This window comes from Grammomys surdaster, unplaced genomic scaffold (genome assembly GCF_004785775.1).
Source record: "Grammomys surdaster isolate TR1022 unplaced genomic scaffold, NIH_TR_1.0 174, whole genome shotgun sequence".
Lineage (NCBI taxonomy): Eukaryota > Metazoa > Chordata > Mammalia > Rodentia > Muridae > Grammomys > Grammomys surdaster.
The window spans coordinates 2,317,646-2,336,739 of NW_021604622.1; the positions used below are offsets into that span (position 1 = coordinate 2,317,646).

Genomic DNA, 19,094 nt, shown 5'->3' on the forward strand with positions numbered 1-19,094 from the left:
TCTCTCTCTCTCTCTCTCTCTCTCTCTCTCTCTCTCTCTCTCTCTCCCCATAAATGATTTTATTTTTGAGTCAGTGTCTTACTCTATAGACTTATCTGGATTAGAACTCACTATGTAGATCAAGTTGGCCTCAAACTCACAGAGATCTACTTGCCTCTGCCTCTGAGGTGTTGTGATTAAAAGCATGAGCCACTATGTCTGACAATCACATTTTTAAGTGCTTTTCTAAGTGGGATATAAAAGACATGGCACCTTTAAGCCATTGCTGATAGGTAAAAGTTGACCAGCATGTTGTCCTCTTTTGTTTTTGATGCTGAGATCTTCACTTGATAGTTTACATGTCTTTACTACTGTTAGGCCCTGGGAGTGAAATATGTAAGATATCCTCCATGGACTAATATGTTTGAATACTGGATGCCCAGATAGTGGTACTGTTTTGAGAAATCGTGTAGCCTTCATGGCATGAAACCTGCCTGGAGGAAGTAAGTCACTAGGTGAGATCTTTGAAGATCTATCTCAACCCTAGTTCCAGTCGAAATGTCTCTGCTTCTGCCTTCTCAACGTGGACAAGCTGCCAGACAATGCTCCCACTGTGATAGTCAGAGCTGTTTGCATGTACTTTATTGTATACTTCTCACCGTTATGAACACACTGTGTCCCCGATGTGCTCATTACAATGTCAGAAACAGTGAGCCAAAAATGAGCCGTTCCTTCTTGTGTTTGGGTCAGATATTTTGATCACAGTGATTGCAAGATAGTTAATGTAGCATCTCTGAGCAGCCTTGTAGCTCCTGTATAAAGGTAACATTTGTATAATACGAAGTGGTAAGGGCTGCGAGTAAACACACTGGTTGCCCTTTGTCTACATCTAAAAAAACATAGGTTCAACATTTCAGTATGTTTTAGACTCTAGGAGAAAGACACAGTTTCTGCCTGTATATTACTTACACCCTTGGGACATTTGGAACAGTATCCCATAATCAAACGCATTAAGCTTTCTGTTGCAAGACTAATCTATGGTCACACAATGCGGAATAAATGAAATCTATAAATCATTTTTATTAGTTCGGGTGGGATTAGTGCCTCCAAATGAGTTTTTCCATCCAGTTTATAAAAAAAAAAAAAATGTAGACTTGAGTTCTTATTTGGTACCAAGCAGGGAAGAGAGCTATTTGAACTGAGACCTTGTTAAGCATTTATGTCACCCTGGTCCTGTCCTGTGAATGCTGGTGGCCACCTAGATAAATCTGTTTGGGCCTTGGAAAATAAATAGCCAAGCTCGTCGTATGACACGTGAAGTCTATGAGTAGAAATCTCTATTTTAACTTACAAAGGACTTTTTCTTTAGTTTCAAATGCTGGGTAAAATAAAACATTTGCCACATTTTGTATGTCAGTGCAAAACCCAAGTTAAATAGACTTTCTTATTGCCCATGACTAACTCCATGGGTACAGTGAGTACTCACAGACTTGTGCCTGATAAATGAATTGTCATTACTATTATGAGTGGTGGTTCACACACATACCATGAAGCTCATGTGGAGTTCAGAGTACTTCTTGCAAGGATCAGCTGTCTCTTTCTACCATGTGGGTCTCAGGGTTGCCTTGGTAGCAAGCACAATTACCCACTGACCCATCTTGCCAACTTACATGAGCTATTTTTTTAACAAGTTATTGTCTTTTTGTTATTTGAAAGTGTTATGCTGGCCTGTCGTGGTATCTTTCTCTTATTCATCTCCCTCACTTGATGTTTCTTGTCTCAAATTTTCTGTGGCTTAAAACCCCACCCCTCATGGGTAGGATCCCTACCTCAGCCCGAAGCTATGAGGTCTTTGGTAAAGTACTTATTATGTGACTTAGTTTCCTCACATAAAAAAAAACAGAAATAACATTCCATACCTCATGGCTATAAAGGTATCTAAATTTGTAAATCTCTCCAAGGGTTGTTTGCACATAGCAATGGGTTCTTTTTAGAGAACAATTAGTCAAAGACTTAGCCAAGGCTAGGAACTTCATCAGTGGTTACATAAGAGGATGATAATGAGAAATGACCACTTTCATAACTCAGAGTGAGTGCAAAAACAACCTAGGCCTGTACAAATGAAGACGGTGAAATACTATATTTACAGAACAGATCCTTTTCAGTCTGCTTTTCTCTGGCTCTCTCTTTGTAATTGAAATGAATACTTGGTAAACCCAAATCAGGCTTTGTGGTTTTATTGTACTGCTCAAACCTGGGTCTCTGTGGACACATAAGACTTAGGATATAAACAGGGTTGATGAAGCACACTCGGGATCTAACCACCCCTTTCATTCTAGAACCACTGAAAATCCTCGGTGAAAGTATCTCCCATCTTACTGCCATCATCTCTCAGGCCTGCCCTAATCTAGCTCAGTTTTCTTTGGAGCTGTCTTTGTTCAGGACAGTCTTTACTTCTTGGTATTAGCCAGATTTTCTGTTTGCTTCAGTGAGCTCTTGCCTTTCATTCCCGGAAGCTCCGTGTGTGCTTCTTTCTGATGGCTACAAATGCTGTTTCTAGCTCATCTCTTCTTCAGAACTAGATAACTGTGACTCCCATTGTCTGCAGCTATCACACAGTCAACACACCTAACAGTGACACCCGGTGTGGCTCTCAATTGCAGGATGGAAGAATTATCTTTCCTTATCATTGAGCTGAAGTCCTGACTGCATTTCCAGGACTTCCTTTAAAGGCTCACTTCAAAGTCCATGGTCGTTGATCAGTCACAGAGTTGTAACGTTATAATGCTAGCTTTATATTCTCCATTCCCCCTGGCATTGTCTTGGACTTTTGACATCTAAAATACTATTGACTTAGGGTTCTCATCTAAAGTACTACTGATGGTCTTACCAGCTTTCAGCCTCAAGTTTTCTCAATTTGAGAGGATTGGAGAGTACCTCAAAATAAAATATGTATAGAAAGCTGGTAAAGGTCCCATGAAACGTTTCTTCATGCAAATGGATAATAGAATGATGAATCATAAATCATCTATGTGATTAAAGGCATCTCTCTATGATAATGAGACTAAAAGTAATGAGATTGACTTATAGCTCAGTGCAGATCCATATCAAACTCAATCATTTCATTCTGTTGCTTAATTGGTGTCTCACAACAGCCACCAAAGCTACAATTACCTTCTTTGGCAGAAGTAGAAGGTCATTCTTATTTGACTTTTGACTGCTGGTCCTCCTATTTTATTAAAACCGCCTGTCTTTCAGATGCCTGTCTGTGAAATAACTGCAGTTCGCTTTTGTTTGCCTCTCTGTTTGGGAGTTTGTTTTTGTCATAAATACTCCTTACTGGTTGATATGATAATCCTCCATTTACCACAGAATTCTGAATGATTCATGTCACATACTATATTAAATACTTGCTCCTTGAAAGAATAACTAAATGCATACATGTGTATTAATATTCTTTAAAAAGCTGACATATTTAACAACGGCAAGAAACTTTAATCAAATGGACATTTACTAAATGATTGTCCCTATAAGTGACAGCGACATGCAAACAGAGGGTTGATGAACACTTCAATTAGTCTTTCTATTGGCAGCTTGAGTCCATTTAGAAAGTGTGAGAGCCTATAAAGGTGATTCTATACATGTTTGCTTCCTTGTTTTATATTGATATTTCCCAAGGAATAAATATGTAGACTTTCCCTATAAGAGTTGTTGTAATAAGAATCATGATTTATAAATTAACTCCAATTTGGAGTTAGAAGCAGGGTCAAATCAGGAAGGAATTCAGGCCATTTTGAGTAGGTTGGGCTTAATTAATGCGGAAGATGAAGAAGCCACAGAGGGCAATCGTCAGAGTGTCATTTTAAATGTTTGAGTTTTATGAAAATGCACTACAAAGGGAGAGGAGCGCAGCCTATGAGAATGGAAAGATAGAATCCGAGGAGACAGCAACAGGCGTATCAGAGTCTGCAATGGACACAGACTGTGGACAGAGGAGATGACATCCAGCACGGAGATAGCAACAGGCGTATCTGAGTCTGCAATGGACACAGACTGTGGACAGGGGAGATGACATCCAGCACGTCTAAGCGTTAAGATCATTGTAATGCGCTGAAGAGAGAGTAGCGATAAATGCCTAACACTAAATTTAGACTTTCTGGCTTGAATTTGATAAATGCCTTCACTTAGACATAGTAGACAACTCATCTTAAATCTCATGGTTTTATATTAGAACTAGGTGATCATAAATGTTTGGAGGAACCAAACATGCTGATGATTGTAAAACACTGGAACAATGCCTAGGAAATAAAGTGTATGGAGACAGAAAGTCAGAAGATCCTTCCTCAGCGAACAGTGCAAGATCAGAGGAGAACTGAGGGTTAGATGTGTGAGAACTCTATTGAAGTAGGAGTGTGTTCTAAGAGAACAACAACCGACTTTTGATAATTTTGAGTTCGGGATTTCTATGATATGTACACAGCTGTCATAGAAGGAGTGATAGGATCAATCTAAAGGCAAAGAGAGTGCCAGAAAGTGGCCTTCGCTTATATGAGCACTGAATTTTCAAAGGGGCCTGAGATCACACCGAAAAATACATAAAAAAGAAAGGAAAAAGAAATGGAGATTTCAAAATAAGCCAACACTTACTTTCTATTTTGGGGCTCACATACACGTGTGCAACTGGAGGATCTTGGTGGAGAATTAATGATTTTGTCCTTATACAATGTCTTTCTTTATCTCTTCGTATAGTTCTTTACTTAAACTCTATTTTATCTGATACTAGTTTGGCTACCTCTGTTCTGCTTTTGTTTCCACTTGTATGGGGTCCATCCTTTCTTTCAATCAGTAGGCATCCTTAGAAGTGAGGTGAGTGTCTTGCAAGCAGCATGTGGTCAGGCCCTGTGGTTTTTATCTATTCAGTCACTCTGCACCTCTCAGTTAGACAATGGAATTCATTTACTTTCGAGGTAATTATTGGTGGTTAGGACTGACCTTTGCCATGGCATTGCTTTTTCACTGTAGTATACATTCCTCTGCTTCCTCTCTTCCTTTCTTCTGGATTAGATGGATTTTTTTGTTTGTTTTCTTGTTTTTTCTATGTTGATGTTTTGACTATTTTACATTTTATGTTTTCTCTTTAGATTTTTGCTTTATTCACCACGACTCACCATGAGGCTTTCTTAAATCATCTAATAATTATAATAAGCCTTTTCTTTCTTTCTTTTTTTCTTTTTACAATTTAACCTCAATCTCACAAAAATGAGACATTTTAATGGTTTTTATTTATATGTCAAACTTCCAAGTCTTCACCACAAATATTTATCTTTGTAGATTGTATTGTAATTAAGATTTTTCTGAGGCAAACTTGAATACTAGGTTGTAGTAGTATACCTGAATCCTGAATCCATGACTAGCTCTGGGAGGGATCAGAGCCCTTGTGCACAAGGTTCAAAACCAGAGAAAGTCTACTAGTAAAGTCGTTCGAATTAGTGTTTTTGCAAAGGGACCAGTCCTAGGATGTATTATTCACCTATTTCCTGAAGTCTCTCCTCTGTACAGGTACATAAAACACTTTGAACCACACCTGCCACAGAATAAACAATAAATGTCAACTATTAGCTTTAGCTATATTACTCTGCATATTGAATTTAATACATTTTTTGAGTACCTTCTGTACACAGTTTACTAAGTGAGGAAAGTATAGCAATGAGAGTGTAAAGCGGGCATGACCCTGGCTTCTTGTAGCTCTCTATCTGATGGTCTACTTAATGAGCAGTTATAACAGAGGAGGTGTCTGTTTTATTTTGTTTGAAAAGAGGACCAACAAGACCATATAGTCTAAAAACTTATGAGGCTAAGAGATTAAGAAGCTTTGTGAAAGAGGTGATATTTAAACTACTATTAGAACAAGAGCAAGAAATGATAAGACCAAAAAATACATTTTTCTCTTATGTGTATGAATTTGTGAAGTGTGTGTGTGTGTGTGTGTGTGTGTGTGTGTGTTGAGAAAAGAATAAAAGAATGTTTTTGAGAAAGTAAGGCCAATGAGATAGCTCAATGGGTAAAAACTTGCCACACATGCCTGATACCCTGAGTTGGATTCCTAGAATCTTTTGGACGACTTTTGCCCTTACATAGGTCTTGAGTTCAGTCCCCAGCACCTCTGTCAAGTGGCTCACAACCTATAATTCAAGTTCCAGGGAATCCAGCATCCTCATGTGGCATTACATTAATGTACACAAGCCACACAGAGATACATAGACACGTAATTTAAAATAAAAATAAAATCTTTTTTCAATACTTTCTCAACCTAAAGATAACATATTCCTATCCTTATTGCCATAAATTTTCCCTTTGTAGTGTGTTCAGATAAAATAATGAGAAATTTTAAGAAAAAGAAACTTGAGTTTTGAAAAAGAGAAAAATTATTTGATGGCAGCAGTTAGGAAAAGAAAGACTCAGAATGAGTGCAGTAAATTTTATCCTGAAATCAGTTGGATAACGAAATGATGGGTTATCGTTGTGTTGAACATTTCATCAGAAAGATTTGTTTTAAATATAACTATATACATTTTACTCTTTCCATTAGGTTATAATAACTTTATGTTCCCCATGAAGAATGGCTATGCAGTACAAGCTACTGAATCCAATTCATGCTATTGACCAAAGATACAAGTGTCCCATCTCCCTTCCTAGATAAGAAGAGACACACCAATTTCAGAACATCCCTAAAAGGGAAAAGGACCACAGATACAATCATCTCTCCCACCATGTATTATTGTATTTTGGTTTTGGTGTTTTAAAATGGATATTTCTGGTTTCTTTGGAAACTCAGTTGTATGATGTCATGTTTTTCTGGAAGCTGTCTTATGAGAGGATGTTTTGCTAAAGCAGGCACGTGAGAGGATGCTTTGCTGAGAATAGACATGTGGTATTTTCCCAGAAATAGTCTTGTGAAAGAACATGTGATGTTTTGCTGGAGCGGACACTTGAGAAGGCACATGACGTTTAGAAAGAAGTTAACCCCACAGATAGTAAGAGGACACTCTTGAAGTAGTTAACCTTCCAACACTTTGCTGGTCTTCTGGTCTTCTCTGATGATGTTCTTGCATTGGTACACCTTGCAATATTTTACTGGTTTTCACTGATCTTCACTTGTCATAACTTCATAGAGAGAAAGCATCAAAGAACTTCTAGTGGTATTCCAGCTGCTTCTTCATGCTTCTGCAAGACTCCACTGCTCTTCAATACAGAATTTCTCTGTATAGTTCTAGGATTTATTCTTTAGATTGAGCTGGCCTCAAACTCAGATATCCACCTACCTCTGCTGCCCCCAGAATATAAGGGTTAAAGGCATGTGACACCATGTCTGATATCATTCCATTCTTATTCTTGTAAAAACAATACATCAAACTGAGTGAGTTATAAAGAAAGATGTTTATTTGACTCATGAATCTGAAGCTCTAAGGTAGAAGGTCCACATTATAGAGCTATCTCTATTGATTTCACAAAGACTTCAATCTCTAAACATCAGAAATTAAGTTTCTATAATTTTAATATCTCATATGAGAAATTAAAGTTCAATTTAATTTGAGAAAAATAACTGAAACTTATACAAATCACAACATATCAATACCTGACTGCAGTCAAGTGGACAATAATTAGGTTGGCTTAGGTTATCTTTGGCAAGGAGTTTCTTAGATTTTAATTGTTATTATGTGTTTGTTCAGATTGGTTTTAGACTTTTTTTAAAAAATCAGGTCATGTTATATATCTCAGTGTTCTGAATAGTTTTATGCCAACTTGACACAAGCTAGTACCATCTGAAAAAAAAGAGAATCTTAAAAAAAATGTCTCAACAAGATTAATGGGAAGGGCCTAGCCCACTGTGGGTGGTGCTGTCCTTGGACTGTTAGTCTTAGGTCCTATAAGAAAACAGGCTGATCAAGCCATAATTAGAAAACCAAGAAGCAGCATTCTTCCATGACGTCTGCATCTGCCTCCAGGTTTCTTCCCTGTTTGTATTCCTGTCCTGACTTCTTCCAGTGATGAACAGTGATTTGTAAGCATAAGCCAAACAAGCTCTTCCTCCCTCAAATTTCCTTTGTCATGGTGTTTCATCACAACAATAGAAACCCTAACTAGGATAGAAATTGGTACCAGGACCATAGTATTGCTGTGACAGACCTGTCTATGTTGCTTTGGAAGGATTGTGGAAGGACTTTGGAACTTTGGACTAGAAAAGTTGTTGAGTGTTGAGAGTTAGTTCAGTGGGCTGTTCTGTTGGAACTTAGAAAATAGAATGCTGAGAGTAATGCAGATCATGGAGAATTGTATGAGTATATTACCTCCTGGCCTTCATTGTATTGTTTAGTTTATGTTTGCCTTTATGCCAAAAAGAAAATGCACATGGTTTTTTAAAAAATCAGAAAAGCCCAAATAGTAAAGCTTTGCGAAGGAACGCAAACCTACTGTCCCCACAGATTTCCATTTCATCTTCCTCGTTGATGTACACTCTTTGGATTAGCCAGTAATTTTAAAGGAGCATAAATCTTTTTTTTTTCATGATTAGTAATAGTATAGAAACTTAAAAGAACAATTTTAGGCAGCGAAAGTCTTTTTATTGAAATTTACTAATATGTATAAAATACTTTACATGGTGATTGATAGGTCACGAACCCCATCAGTATGTATGCAAATCACAGCATAATGTCTGTATAAATCTGTTCTTCAATGTCTTTAATTATTAACATATTAATTTTTGAAATCTTGTTGCACCTTATTTGACATGAATTATTGCCTTGAAGCTCATAACAACCTTCAGGCCAGGTATGATCAATGTCTCTGTTTCCGGACTAGAAATCAGACCATGTCCAATTTATTTAGTGGTGTTCTAAAGATCACAGACTGTGATGAGGGTCAGTTTTAATAATTAACTTCACACAGTCTAGAATCATCTGAGAAAGAGTCCTGATGAGAGATTGTCTAGATCAAGTCAGTCTATGGATGTCTGCTGGAGATTGTCATAATTACGGAAATCGATGTAGGAAGACCCAACCTAAACGTAAGTGGCACCACTTCCTAGGTTTGGATCCTGAAATAAACTGAGCAGCAAGCATACATACATTCATATCCATTCTCTCTCTGCCCTTGACTGTGGATGTGACTAGTTGCTTCATATGCCTCCCTTAGTCTCCTCACGAGGATGGACTATAACCTCAAAGTTGCTTTATTTCTGGGTATCTTATCATAGCAATAGAAATAAAACTAAATTTTATTCTATTTTTTATTATTCTGTATTTATTTATAATATATAAAATAATTTACAATAATTTTAATTATATTGATATTAATGATAAATATATCTGTAATTATAAGTATGTTAATGCTAATTAATATATTTTAAATATATAATTTATAATGTTCTTATTCTCTATTATTATTCTAATAAAAGGAACATTGGTTCTGAGGAGGAGAGATCATTGTTGTGATGAATATATGTGCTTCTTATGCTACCTGATCTATTTTATGACTGGAGTTATGTGGAAAACTCTGGAACTTTGGTTTAGAAAAACTGGTAGTAGTAGAGGTTAATACACCATTCTAGTGGGAGCTTAGAAGACAGTAATGTTATTAAGAATGTGGGGAGTAGAGGCCTGTCATGATGTTTCCAAGAACAAAGACTGTTGGAAGTTAGAAGCCATTTATTCTGTGACTTGAAACTCTGACTGAAACCAAAAATATAAACAATGAGTTGAATCCATTTGACAGAGGATCCATCAGACACTATGGTATTCAGGTTGGTGCTGCCATTGTGGAGAAGCCTTGAGCGCTGCACTAGAACATCAAAAGAGTGTTTTCACAGGGTCAGGACTCAGCAGTGGATAGAGCTGTGTTCCGAGAGGAGTCAGGATAGACCTTAAGGGGCTGGCTCCAAACTTTGCAGGCCCTGTTGTAAACACTGTTCACATGGTACTGGTTTTGAAGCATAAAGCATGCATGACTGGGGGCATCATGGAAAGCACCTGAGGTTAGGCACTGTGTGTTAGAGTTGGAATCCCTGCAGAGAGGCCCTGATGAACCATTGAATGACGCTATAAAGGTGAACCCTCACTGGCAATAGAGACCCCAGGATATATGAAATCTGGTGTCATGGGGCATCCACCATAGAAAGCTGCAGATGTGGAATGTATCTGTGCTAAGCCTAGGGAAGAAATGGTGCTGTTCGGGTAGCAGGACTGGAGTAGAGTAAGGCTTGATTTTGTTTTTTTCAATTTTGAAGGCATTTAGAGGTAAGAGACTTTGAACTCTCAATGTGTCTTAATTTATTTTTTGTAGAAAATAGAGCATGACTTTTATTAAATGATGAATGTAAAACAAAGCCATCTAAAAAGGAATCCAGGGGGACTGCCTTCCCCCTCTTACCACAATAAAAACATCATTTTTGAGTACAGGATAGCTAGCAAAGACTAAAAGAAACAAGGCTCCTAAAAAAGTCAGACACCCAGCTTGGGGACCTTGCTTGATGAGTGAGGTCAGACAGCACAGTGGCTCCAATTCTTCCTACTGTCTTCTGGCCACAAGGCTACTTTCAGGGGCCCCTGACCATCTGGAGGCAGCAGTCTAGGTCCCAGTTGTCTGTTTCTGCTCTTCCGTTATGCCTTGTTTGTGTTCAGCGAGCACATGGCAGAACTGATCCATGCCCACTTGTAGTTGAAGGTGGTTTTCTGCAAAGACAAGGTAGAACCAGCCATGCTCTATACACTTGTAGGACTGGCCACTAGATATCAACAGCTTGTTGTCCTGGAAGCCCTGGTAAAGAATCTGCTCTTGTTCAAACATGCACAGACTTAGATAGGCTTTCAAGTTGATCCAGACAAAGAGCCAGAGCCACAGTTGCAAAAAGGGATCTTCAAGTCCTCCAGTATCTTAGTGACATAGCTATAAGCCTTCCGGAGCTGGCTATGGTTTTTAGGCAGGTATACCTTATTGATCCCCTCTTTGTCCTGGAGAAGTCACCACAGCTTGTACTGAGCAATGCCAGAGACACCATGGTAGTAGCCAAAAACTTTACAGTCAGAGTACTACAGCTGGACTTCATCAAGACAGTTCATGTCACTCTGAGTCAACCTTGCTGTTACCAGGTCAAGGCAAAGCTTGTTCTCGATGGTACTAAGGTTGATGTAGCCCAAAGGGTTCTCATCCTTGTGGTATTTGTCTGTTTGATAGGCGTCATAGCTCTGGAAGCTTAAATGGTAAAACTCATAAATGTCAGTCCCACGCTTAGATAGGGTGCAGCTGGCAAAGGCAGCCTCAAGATCACCCAGACTAGGCCTGGGTTGGCCAGTCTGCCAAGATGACAGGGCCTGGTGCCCAGCTTTGATGGCACATCTAGAGTCCGAGCAAGGGAGAGGTACTTGGAACTTCAGTTTCTTTACAGTGTTGGACCATACAAAGTTGACAATCTGAGACAGTAAGTGGCCCATCTTCTTTTCCTGATTCCTGGAGGCTCTTGTGTGTTGCTGATCTCCTAGTGAGAGACACTGTATCTGCTGGTTTGTTCACTGCAAGAACTGATCCGTGACAACATGCTGCAACTTCAACATCTTCTCCTGCAGTAATTTGAATTTTGGAGGACTTCTTCTTCTTCTTCAGCTGATCCCTGAGTTTGGGGTGGGCACCTTTCCAGTTACTCGGAGTTTGGGTATTGCTATCGGCCTTGGCAGCCTGGCTGGAGTCCTCACTTCTGTTTTCACTCATCGCTGTGCAGTTAAAAGTCTAGATCCTTACACCTTCCAGGAGTGTCTTTGCCATTCAGGGACCAGAAGCTTGTGTCTTAATTTTTGAAGGCTGGGGATTTTTAAATTTGGACTCTGTTTTATGTTATTGTATAAACAAGCATTTTACAGACAAGGGATAGGAAGTTATATCTTAAAGGGGATGTGTCCATGTGCTGAGTTAAAAAGGGAGGGGGTTGATGGTTAGTTGTAATTGCTCCCTTGACACAATCTAGAATTACCCATAGACATGTCTATGTGGGATTGTCCTGACTGGGTTCATTGATGTGAGGAGACACAATCTAAAAGTAGGTAGCACCGTTCCCTAGGTTTAGGTCTTAAGTTATGTTACAGGAGAGGAAGAAAGTAGAACAGAAGTATGCATCTATTCATTCTCTCTGCTCTTAACTATGGATGAAATGTGACCAATTGCTTCAGATCCCTGCCTTGACTTCCCCACAGTGATGGAATCCTGAGCTGAATGATCCTGGAAAAAAAATAAGCCCCTAAAGTGGCTTTTGTTGAAGTATTTTATCACAGCAACAGAAAATGAAATCAAAACACAGGCTCCATACTTGAACCACAGAAATTCGACTCTGTCACCTGCGCCTGAAATCCTTTCTCTCTGCTGTGTTTCCGATCACTGCCTGCTTTGGGTTTGTTTGTTTAACAGCTCTTTTATTTATTATTATTATTATACATTCTTTAGACCAAGGCTGATAAAAATTTCAGAACTGAGAATTATGAAGAACACATTGAAATAGTCAAAACCATCATGCGCGAGAGGACCTCGAATTTTAATGCAAATTTAGCCCTAAAATTTTCAGTCACCGAAGCACCTAAAAAAGGAGATGAAGAAGTCTTGCCAGAAAATACCACTTCAAAACCTAAAGAATCTTCAGGTGATTTCCAATTTTCGTATTTCAAGAAAGAAAATTTTCTACGATTCACATCTTATTTTTCGCAAACGGTAAGAACTGCATAAATTCATCTAAAGAGTGTGATAGGACATGCTCCAAACTAAGCCTCTCCTTAAGGTAATAGGAAATGCAAGTAAACACAGCAAATCTTCACTGAGATCTTTAGAATAGGAAGCTAACTGCCAAGGGCAGGGTACTCTCAGATGCTGGACAGTAGTCAATGCGGTTGACATGGGTATTAGTGACTTGGACATGTCCTAAGGGTTCAGAGCATACTGTTCGACGAAGACCTAAGTGTCCAGCCCCCATCCTTTCTTTCTTAATTGAAGACTCACTGTGTGGCCAGGCATTTCCCTTAGAATACATTTTTTTTTTTAATCAAGCCAACAGAATCTAATCTTTGTGCATCTGAAAGCTCAACTGAGGGCATCAGCCTTAAACAATAAATAGAAGAACAAAGAGAGTCAGCTATCCAGTCTTTAGAAGTTGAATGGTGCTATGGGGGGGGGAGAAAGGTAGAGAAGTGTAAGGGAAATCGGGATTGGGGAGCAAGCAACAGTGCCTGAAAGAAGGCTCACGAGGGGGCTTCACAGAGAAGATGAAATCAGAGCAAAGACTTACAGGAGATGTCACCAAACAGATGGATTAAAGATAATGTTTCTGGAAGAAGATCTATTAAAGAATGGTCACCCTGGGTACTCGGTACTCCGTTGGGAAAAGATTGGTTAGGCGTGCAAAGAGCAGGCATAAGAATGGTGTTTTTAAAAGCTAAGGCAGGAATCCGGATGGGACACAGTTGAAGTTTAGGCAAAAAAAAAAAAAAAAAAAAAAGTTCCCATCAAGTCTGATTACAGTGTTTGGAGACTAACTCATTTGAAGGATGGAGTTGCTAATGGGGAACCTTTCAAACAAAGTAGGCTGAAAGGAAGATGGGGTTAAGTCCAGTTAGATTAACAACGAGCAGTCTGTGAGATGTTAAGTTGAAGGTGCCAGGTAGGAAGTAGGTGTTGCTGATGTAGAGTTGGGGAAAATATCCAAGTTTAAGTTATAATTTTAAGAGGCTTTAACAGACAGATGATGCTTAAACATCATCTTTAGGGCTTTGTGTGGGACAAACCACATGGTTGGAAGTAATAATAAATAATCAAATAGTTTTGTAAGTAGAATACATGCTAAATTTGGGGAACTCCACTATTTAAAAAAAAAACTGTAAGAGGAGAAAATCTGGAAGCAAGGGGTGTAATGCCCTTGAATCTTGCTATTCAGTGTAGTGTACGGACCAGCATCACCTACATCAATGAGAAGCTAGACCCTCTGATTCCACCTAGACATGCTAAGTCAGAACTACATGATAACAAGATACCAAGGGTGATCTGTTCATTTTTTTTCAACTTGATAAGCCCTACTCTCCAGAACCAGACAATTAACTGTGTCAAATGTGCTAATGGGTCAAAAATGAGAATGATAATCACTTGTCTTAGGATTATTAAGGTCTTTGGAAACCTTGCCCAGAAGAGATTTGTCTTTGGCAGGGTTGCATAATGACAGAATTGGATTTAAGCAAGTGAGATAGCTCAGTGGTAGAGACCCATAGCATGTTTAAGGCTCTGAGTCATTTTCAACATATTCTTTCCCCTGTTAAAAACTAGATTAAAGAGAAAATAGGAAAAAAAGAGTTGGAAATAGAATATACAAAGAAACTTTTTGGGGAATGCTGTGTCTGATGAGAACTAGGAAATGGATAGCAGCTGGTGAGGCTCATAGGACCAAAAAAAAAGTTTTTTTTAATTGTTTTAAGATGAAAGAAAGAACTGATATGGGTGAAAATGATCTAAGTTACTTTTGAAATTAGTTGAGCCAAAGAATATCACATCTATTGTATTCCAAATCCCATGATGCAGTTCTCCTTTTGACAGTAATAATAAAAAAAAGGACTCCTGATCCATTTTGCTCATCTTTGAGACTCCACTGAGAAATAGTATGTAGTTCAGAAGATGAAGGATTCATTATGGCTCCTGCTGTGTGAAATGAGTTCCTGTAAGTTTCTTGATAGGTGTATTTATCCATGAGGGCTTAGAAGCCACACCAAAAAGTAGAGAGCATGTACCTTTAAACACAGAACATAGATCTTCAAACAAGATGTAGAATATCCTACCACCCAAAGAAAATCCACTGTGTCCTTCACAGTAAATTTCCTATCAAGTGGGAAGCAACCACTGACCAGATTTCTCCTGTGACAGCTTAGTTTTTTCTGTTACTATGAGGAGAATCATGCCACAGGCATTCCTTTGTGTAGAACTTCTTTTAATCACAGGGGAGTTGAGATTACTTGTTCCATGTGTCAAGTAGCTTGTTTCTTTTGATTGATGACTCAAAATCCCTTTGTATGGATACAGCACTATCTACTTAAGAACTCCTCTGTTGATGGGTATTTGGGCTCTTTCCCATGTAAGCTGCTATTCTGAGTCATGTTGCTGTGAAATTCTGAAACAAATCCTTTGGTATGCATTTAAAAGTGGCATTCCTGATGGGGGGGCAATGAGTGTTTAATTTTATTCGAAACCAGGCAGGTCAATCAAAGTGTCCGACCGACCATGTCTGAGAGTTTCATTTGCCGGACATCATCACCAGCAACAGTCTATGCTTACTCATTCTGATGCGATCTTCTGTAGTAGTCACTGCTCAAATAAGATTTCCCTGGCTAGTCAAGACATTATGATTTGTTTGTATGATAATCATAAAAGTCATATTTCTCTTCTTCAACTGTTTTTCAACAAAGAAAAAGATGTTTCTGCACGTGAGAGGAATGGTTCAACTGGGGAGATTTGTCATGAGGAATCGGGACGTTATGCTGACGACAACTTTCCTGGATGATGTCAAAGCTTTACCAGTTTCCTATGAAAAGGGAGAATATTTTGGATTTTTGGAAACCTATGGCACTCACTACAGTAGCTCTGGGTCCCTGGGAGGACTCTATGAACTGATCTATGTCTTGGATAAAAAGGCCATGAGAGATAATGGTATGTTGGGAAATAGAATTCTAGCTACAAACGTGGTCCTGTTTGAGTATCATTGCTTTCATTACCCTCTTTCAGTAAACTCTTAAGATGAAATAACCTATTAATCTGTTTCTTTGAAAGAACTTTCTTTCTGCCCTTTGGCATCTAACAGTCTATCAAATAGCTCATTGATTTCCACTTTGAATAACCTCACTTGCTCCCAACTACTCAATAGTATTATTGAGAAATGTATCAAATCATATTATAATGGAATGACTATTAGTGGGAATATAGTTTCTAAAGAAATATTATTTAAGATGTGGAAGAAGGTACAAGAAACAATTTACATAAATTATCTCTTACGCCTCAGACTAGCTCAATTTATGTATGATAATTGTCTTCCAAAGTATTCTTCAATGTTCGTGGGAACAAATTGTTCTAAATATTGCCTTTGAGAGGAACAAAGAATCAATATTATAATACAAATATAATGTGTTAAAGCAAAGTTGAAAATTAGTTTTGCCTCATATGGTGGTCATTCTAATCTTATGGAAGTAGTTCAGTTGATGCCATATTGAATAAAACTTTGCTACACTCAAAACCATGAGGCAAAGGTAACATAATGCTTTACCCATGTGTCCTCTAGAGTTGAGAGATACCTTGAGCCTAAAGAGTCATCTAATTCTTTCAAGAATAAAGTAGATGGGCTGGAGAGATGGATCAGAGTTTAAGAGCACTGGCTGTTCTTCCAGAGGTCATAAATTCAATTCCCAGCAACCAGGTGGTGGTTCATAACCAGGTACATTAAGATCTGGTGCCCTCTTCTGGCAGGCAGGTATACATATATATAAAAAAAATACATCTAGAAGAAGATGAAGTCAACAAAGACCTAAGAAGAAGGAGGACTAAGAGGAGGACTAGGAGGAAGAGGAGGAGGAGGAGGAGGAGGAGGAGGAGGGCTGGAGTGGAGAGATGGATCAGTAGTTAAGAGCACTGACTGCTCTTTCAGAGATCCTGAGTTTAATTCCCAGCAACCACACGGCGGCTCTCAACCATCTGTAGTGGGATTCAATGCCCTCTTCTGTTGTGTCTGAAGACAGCAGCAGTGCACTCATATACATAAAGTAAAAAAAAAATCCTTTTTTTTAAAAGAAGAAAGTAGGTCAGGTATAGTAATATATGCCTGTAATTTCAGCTACTTAAAGAGCTAAGGCAAAAGGCTTGTTTAAGGCCAGAATTTTGAAGCCATCTGGGTATCACAGAAATATTTTGTTTTATAAAAATAGTAAAGTAAACTCAAAATGACTGTATTAATAAATCACAGCCATAGCCAAATGTAGTGGTGCATGCCCTTAGTCTCAGCACTCAGGAGGTAGAGAGATAGGAAGATCTCTATGAGTATTACATCAGACTGGTCTACAAAGAGAGTTTCAGAACAAGCAGGGCTATGTAGAGAGACCCACCTCAAAGGAAAAAATACAATCATTTTTGCTGTGAGTGATTATAGCTAGTTATACTATTTCTTAGATGCCACCATATCTCCTCTCCATCCTCACAATAACTAGGTCTCCCTGTTGGATGGAGATGTGTTGCTAAGATATTCTTTCATGGCTTCTGTGTGTATCAAGACCACAAATGAAGACTGGGAAATGATGGTGATCCTAAGCTTAATATTCTCCCTCTATCAATAAACATTTCACATGTAGATAGATAGTAGGGTCAGAGTCAACTGCTCTTGCAGGCCTTTGCAGGGTCATGCAACATGAAGGTGATTGGCTCACTGTGCTGCCCATGGTATAGTGAGGTCTCTGTGAGTTCCACAAGTCAAAATGGATGGACAGAATGAGGAGCATAATAGGAACTGAACAACTAGAGGACAAGGGCTGTGATCAGAACACACACAACCCACTAGCCCAGATGTGTCTTCAAGTCAAAGTTCTACAAATGAGATCCTCGCTTCTGAGAAACTCGGAGCTACGTACTTAAATCTACACACCTCTGGCCTTCGAAAATGGTCACTGGGCTAATCCAGTGCTTTTGAAGAGGAAACTGCATTTCTGCACCTCATTTTTATATCATTGCATATGGAAGGGTCCACTGCTGATGTAGAAAATAAACTCTCAGGGGTCACCCATTCTCCACCCTCATTTTCAGAATTCAGGGCCTCATGTTTCTTAAAGGTGTGTGTAAAGAATCTAGAATTCTTTCTTTCTGGAATTGTCTTCTTCCTATTTTTTTTAATTCCTTAAATCCTCCCTCTTCTCTTCTCACTGGAAATGACACCAGATAATTCTTCATTTGTCCCTACAAGTACACAGGAAATACATATTAGATGAATTAAACTCTAGATTAAACTTTGTTTCCCTAAATAAAACATATTGCTTTCATAACAAATAATAACGTGTATGTGTGCATGTATAAGGGAGAATCAAAAAGAAAAATACCCATACCTTAAAGGTATGGGCATTGAGGAAGGTCTATTTACCCTTAAAACAAAGGATCTATTGAAATATGATATGTTATAATAAATTACAGACTTCAAGGAATCTAAGGATATAACCGCTTAGATAGGCATAGGCCACAGTGAGTTAACTTCCAAGATTGCTATTTGTGAGCTTTCATAGTATCAGCCAAAAAGAAGTTGCCATATTTTCAAATCATCTGTGCCAAACAAATGGGTACTGTTCTGTGCTTCTGTAGAGTCAAATGAAAGCCAGTGATATTTCATAAGGATAACATGAGAATTAGTTTAGCTAACTCAGACAAGTTGTTTAGAATGATGTCAGACATACAATAACCACTCAGTGCATGTTAGATACTGCTCTTTCCTTTGGGTATCACAAAAGATTCTACTATAAACACGTTGGCTGACCTATATCCTTTTCAGGCAGGTGGTAAATATAATACGTCCTTTGCTACTAAGTTGACAAGCCAAGTAAAAGCATGCCACTAGATTCCAATAAAAAGACAAGGCAGGGAAGACATGATATTACCTTTGGGTTGATAATGGTTTTCTACTAATGTACATATATTTGTTATAAAACGGTAAAGTTAGAATTTATTTGTGATGCTAACCAACGATATCAAATAAACTTCATATAAATCTGTAACATAGGTGTTGACCTGGATGACGTAAACCGGTGTCTTGGGTTTAAAGTGGATGTATCTCTACACACTTCTCTACAGACCATCTTAGAGGGAGCATCACTCACAGTAAATGCTAATCGGAGTGATTGCATAAAGACAAGCCATGGGCAAGTTGGTAAGTATGGGCTGGTTGGTTAGAGTGAGACAGGCAGAGCCAAAAGCTAAGAGTATTGCCTCTCGTGATGTAAACGGCACTCCTTACCATCTTCAGTTAGAAATGTCAGAATCACTCATGGAGAATGATTTTGTGTTCCTGCAGTCACTATGAGCAC

General features: G+C 38.6%; 1 protein-coding gene across 1 annotated transcript in view; it reads left to right on the top strand.

The window, feature by feature from the left end:
* Positions 1-19,094, top strand: part of C9 (complement C9) — a 47,844-nt gene that overhangs the window by 21,295 nt on the left and 7,455 nt on the right. Inside the window, exons 6-8 of the mRNA XM_028767553.1 lie at positions 12,466-12,726; positions 15,456-15,696; positions 18,791-18,937. Of these exons, the coding sequence (XP_028623386.1) occupies positions 12,466-12,726; positions 15,456-15,696; positions 18,791-18,937 (649 nt within the window). The remainder of the gene's footprint in view (positions 1-12,465; positions 12,727-15,455; positions 15,697-18,790; positions 18,938-19,094) is intronic.